General features: G+C 34.1%; 1 protein-coding gene across 1 annotated transcript; it reads right to left on the bottom strand.

The window, feature by feature from the left end:
* Positions 1-3261: 3261 nt before the first annotated feature.
* Positions 3262-5542, bottom strand: LOC131598559 (uncharacterized). Its single transcript, XM_058871146.1, has 6 exons — positions 5495-5542; positions 4830-5323; positions 4614-4734; positions 4242-4532; positions 4056-4157; positions 3262-3846 (listed from the first exon to the last, which is right to left on the bottom strand). Exons 1-6 carry the CDS (start codon positions 5540-5542, stop codon positions 3262-3264), a joined length of 1641 nt encoding a protein of 546 aa, XP_058727129.1.
* Between the last annotated feature and the right edge of the window lie 458 nt (positions 5543-6000).

Here is a 6000-nt window from a genome sequence, read left to right as displayed (position 1 = left end):
TTTATTTTAGTGGAGTGATGAGCATTTTCTAAGTTGGAATCTTGGTGGAATATGTAGTTTGTGGTAGTCATGTAATTTAATGTTAATACGCTAAGTATCGATCAAGATAGAGAATGTGGTATTGTTTTATTCTTTTTGTGTTTTGTAATTTGGATTTTGGATGATGGTCAACAATATTGAATTGACTAAGACTTGATGATGTGGACATGGATATGGTGTTAGTTTGGTTCATGTTTTATGACTCAATATCAAAGAAAAGAAAATACAAACTAGGCACTAAAGAATTTAAATAAAAATGAAAGAAGTGGTTAAGAAAGTAAAAGAGATGTGAGGCCAATATTTCGGTAGTGAGGTCATAGTAGAAGGCCCACATACATGTGAACAAATATGCAAATCTGCATTGCTTTAATATTTTAATTTAAAAGGGTTATTCACATTTTGATTTTAATTGAAATAATATTTTTTATAAGTAAATATAAATTAAAGAGAGTATAAGGGGTACTAAAGTTCATTACAAAACTAAATCAATAAAATCAATCGATATTCAAATATATTGTAATACAAATTCAATCATTTTGAAGAGAAAGCAATGGATAGAAACACTAAATTGAAAAAATCAAACTCATAATTTTCTTTAAATCTTACTATATATATTTTAGATGCGTATTCATATGGAGAGATTGGTGCTATGTGTACACTAAAAAGTATGTACATTGTATTTACACCCTAAAATTTTCAATACATTTTAACTTAACACAAATATCTGGGAAAAAAAGTTTATTAAAAAACAACAAAAGTATAAGGAACTGTTTGTTTAGACGGTGTAGGTGTGACTTTTAGTGTAAGCACACCATTTCTCTTCTTTTAATATGGTTACTTTATTGTTTGTCTTATCGTTTATCGTTTATTGAATCTCGCTAATGATTGCAGATCTTTGAATCAAGTTTGAATCGATTCGTTGTTCGTTTAAGCATGTATAAATCAATAGTTATATTTGAGCTTGATCACGATGCTTTTAGTCAATTACATGAGTCTGTAGAATAAAAATCATGTGTTTTTTATTCAATTTAGGTGCAAATAAAAATCTCAGAGTATTTTGAAAACTATGAAAAATTGAGATTTTGTATGTTTGATTTGAATTAAGCATATCAAGCACACTTTCTCATTCAAATCAAATCCAACAGAGGCAAATAAAAACTTTTAAAAGCACGTTGATTCGAATTAGACTTTACACCTAATTCGAATCAAGCATTTTCTCGTCACCTCTGCTTGATTTGATTTGAATGAGACTTTACATCTAATTTGAATCATACCATTTTTTCAACTTTTTCATTTGGGCCTGTTGTAGTTTATTCGAATCAATATTTGTACTTGATTCGAATCATGGGATCTTTGATTTGAATCAGACTTTGTTCTAGATTCGAATCAAGTGTGAAATGGGTCAAAAATATAATTTCTTCTTATTCTACCTCACTTGCTCATTTGACTCAAACCATGAGATGTTTTTGATTCGGAGTTAACTACCTTTTCCATTCATTTTTGTGCTTAATCTCAAGCACATATAAAATAATGTTGTCATCATTTTCCAATTACAACTTTAGTGAATCTCATAAGCATTTTGTGTGATTTTTGTCAAATCACTTCCTCTTACTTTGAAAAAGTTCAAAACCTTTTCCAAACAAATTTCTTTCTTCTTCAACCTTTATTTTGATTTCAGATCTTGATAATGAGAGATTTGTAATTGCTTAAGGGAGAAAATGTCTTGAAACTAATCATTTTTGAAGATTGGATAAAGATTTTGAGGTTTTTACAAGATTGACGTTGTTGTCATTAATGTTTATAAATTCAAGTGAAAAGAAATAAGTTTTTCTCACCATATTGCCTTGGTGTTGGCTGTGTGGAAGGCTATGAACATGGAGGATTCTTCTCAAATCTTCGAATAATTCATCGCTTAAGGAATCAGTAGGATGAAGGGTGATTGTTACACACGAAGACTTGGAGTAGATTGGTGATATTAGAAGATTCAGAAGCATTAATCGATTGAAGATTACACAGAAGAGTTTGACATTAAGTTGTATACAAGTAAAGATCTAGAGAGAATATTTATTTTCTTCGGCATTATTATGGATTAGTTATTGTATGAACTCTTCGAATATTTGTCAAAATAAAAAAGAACAATGCAGGTTCCAATGGAAAACCTTTGAAAAATGCACGTAGGCAAAGCGAGGACGAACGCCAAAGCACTATAAGTCCCGATGTCTTATCTCTCTCTCTCTCTCCCTCTCTCTCTCTCTCTCTTACTCTCTCGCATTTAATTTTTGTAGGATATTGCATGCTTAGATTTTCAATTCTTAATGTAGTTTATCATTTGTTCAATTGGTAGCAATTTATTATGTAAGGTTAGGTTTTGATAGAATTGGAACTTAATCGAACTTTAGTGGTGATTAAAATCTGTGAGACTTGTTGAGTTTAAAATTTGTTAAATTGAATCGTTGTATAAACACATCTCGTGGAGTATACAACTGAATCAGTTAAATATCGTTGTATATCATCATTAGATCATATTTGATATTTGTGAAGTGATTAACACTACAAAAAATGTTCTCTCCAGCGACGTGATTCCCACGCCACAAAAAGGAATATCACGTCACCCCACATAATTTGCGACGTGAAAGAATACGTCGCAGGGGGAAAGGTGGTAAACTAGTAGTGTCATGGCATTCACGTCACTATTCAGTGACATGTAATTCACGTCGCTATATCCTACACACAATCCAACTCACAATTCTGGCACAGTAGACATGCAGCAGGTTTGCAGGGATGGCACAAGTAACGGAGAAAGTTTGTAGCGTGTTTTTCATGCCACTGATTAGTGACGTGGGAAACATGCCACTACAAAACAAACTTTTTTTTTAATATGCATCTAGCGACGTGATAAACATGTCACAAATATAGTGACATGTATATCACGTCACAAAGCATAATTCTTTTTAATAAAAAAATTTTAATTTTAATTATTAAAAAAGGTTTTTATTATTAATAATGAATTATAATTAATATAATAAAATATAAAATATAATTAATAAATAATTTGAATATTAATATTAATAAAATATATTTATTGAATAATATAATAAAATTTAAAATATAAGTAATAAACAAAATATAAATTAAAATTTATCATACATCAATTAAAATTTAATATGTTTCATACATTAAAATTAAAACTAAAACTAAAATATAATTAATATTACATAATAATTAAGTATCTCCTGGATCGGGAAAATCATCAAGGTTTAAATCTTCATCATTATCTTGTTGATTTGTCGAGGCACCACCAACTCCAACGTTTCCACCAAACATTTGATTACCGCTTCCCTGGAATTGCATAAATAGCCGCATTTGCTCCTCCATCTCCGCTTGCCTCTTGGCCATTCTCTCTATTAGGCTTTGTTGCCCCTCCATCTCCGCTTGCCTCTTCGTCATTGCCTCTATTTGCCGTTGTTGCTCCTCTAATTGGGCTTTTAACGCCATCTCACGTTGCTCTGACTCGCGTCTCGCCTCACTTACCGGCAATTGTCTTATTGTTTCCATCATTTGCGGGGACAATTGTGCTGGGCGTGACGTTCCTTCCCCATCTCTTACTCTTTCAAATAAATTTCTATCACCACTTCTCAAGCATTCCGCCATACTTCCACCACCAAAAAAACATCCATTAGGACCTTTTCCGCCAATGACTTCATTCCAAATATGAAAATCAACATCTGGATGAAGCGGTTGTCCTTCGCTAGGAGTAAATTGCGGATTAGTGACCAAAAATCGTACAAGCCTTTCTTGATAATCCTCCTACACATACAATAAAAATATTAAATATAAAACTTAAATTAAATTAACTTAAATAAAATAAAAATCAGTTGTCACGTGATTCTCATGCCACAACCTCAGTTGCCACATGTAAATCATGCTGCAACTTCTTAGTTGCCACATGAAAATCACGTCACAAAGTTGTCATTAAAATAAAAAAAAATATTCATAATGTAAATTGAATAACTTACCAAAGCTTGTCGTGTACTCTCATCAACATACTCTCCCGACTTTTTCCTCCGAGTCTCCTTAACTAACTCAACCATGAGTGGTTTTCTCCCCAACCTCTTTTCCTAAATAATAAAATGAACTTTATTTAAATACATATATAATAATTAATCAAAACATAACTTCAATATATAAGTGGTAGTAATTACCATGCGTCGCATATGTTCGTAGGTGCTTATACTTCCACCAGCATTAATGTGCCCACCTTTTTCAGATGCCCTCATTTTTTTGCCACTTTCAGATTTAGCTTTAAGTTGAGGTGAATCCCAATAGACCAGAAGTTTATCAAGAGTGTCTTTGCCCATCCAAGCGGGATAACTACTATCACGTTCCCAACGCTTTCTAACACGTCGTAAGGTGTCAGAAAGTCTTTTTGATGCTCTAGTAAAAAAGACTTTCTTAACAGCCTTCTCGCTCAAAACATCCCATGTGCACTTTTCCTGTTGACATTAAGATAAACAGTTAGAAAATTATAATATTTTTTTTAAATAAATAATAATTCAAAAACAAATTAATTATACCTTAAATTTTTTAAACCAATCATCCCTATTTGGAACTTCTCCAAATCTCGTCCAAGCATCTTTATACATTTGCTGAATCACATAGCTCACACACTTTGCAGCTGTCCGACTCGGAGTAAAACTAAACAACAATAATTTGAATTAGCATGCGTTAAATATAAATTTATATTAATAAAAAATTTATATTAATTAAAAAATTATAAATAAGATACTTACTTATGTCCGACAGGCGTAATATAATATCTGCCATCGACGATTTGAATCTCATCCGGATTATCGTCCCCCTGAAGATTATCGCCATCTAACAAAACATCATCCTCATCCTGCTCAATATCATCCTGATCTACCTCCACATGATCATCCCCGCCTAGAGGTATATGTGTGGTAGGTGAGGTACGTGATCCCCCTGTCTGCTGGAAGGATGGGGGCACCTGTGTCGGATGTGTGGTGCGTGATCGCCCTGTCTGCTGGAAGGATGGGGGCACCTGTGTCGGATGTGTGGTACGAGATCCCCCTGTCAGCTGGAAGGATGGGGGCACCTGTGTCGGATGTGTGGTGCGAGATCCCCCTGTCTGCTGGAAACCTGGGGGGACCTGTGGTGGAAAGCTAGGTCCAGCACTCTGCTGGTACGAATAACTAGGTCCCCCAGTCTGCTGGAATGGAAAGCTAGCTCCCCTAGTCTGCTGGAATGGAAAGCTAGGTCCCCCAGTCTGCTAGAATGGATAGCTAGGTCCCCCAGTATGCTGAAATGAATAACTAGGTGGGCTAATAAAAGATGGAGAGGAGAGTAATGGCATAAGAGGCTGAGTGCTGGCCAAAGACATGCGGTCTGGCTGAGTCTGTGGGCGGGAAGATACTGGCGTCTGAGGTGCCTCGCATACCACTACCCTCGGACGTCTACCTTTAGTCTTCTCAGATTGGGGTCGCATTTTACCTATTTATATAGAATACGCAATTAATCAAATATATAAATATTCAAACCACACATTTTCATTAATATATATATCTTCATTAAAACATTCAATAGATGGTTCATTAGTATAATTACAAACACATGTTCTCATTAATATACATCATTATCATTATCATCATGCTCTTCATCCGTATCATTCTCATTATCATCATGCTCTTCATCCATATCATTCTCGTCATCTGATGTGACATTCTCATCATGCTCTCCGTCGATATTATCTTCAACCAACAATATAGACGCATCAACTTCATACCCCTCAACTGTTGTATCAGACAAACTTGTAATTTGTTCAACTGCAATCACCTCATTAATTGGTCCAACTTCATCAACTTGGAAAGGAAGATCTTCCACTAGATCGCCACTTTCAATATGGGCCAATGGTTTTGTTTTAATTACAACACAACACCCTCGTTT

Source organism: Vicia villosa, linkage group LG4 (assembly GCF_029867415.1).
Source record: "Vicia villosa cultivar HV-30 ecotype Madison, WI linkage group LG4, Vvil1.0, whole genome shotgun sequence".
Taxonomy (NCBI): Eukaryota; Viridiplantae; Streptophyta; class Magnoliopsida; order Fabales; family Fabaceae; genus Vicia; species Vicia villosa.
The sequence above is the reverse complement of the archived record's forward strand: the minus strand, read 5'-3'. Positions and strand labels throughout refer to the sequence as shown.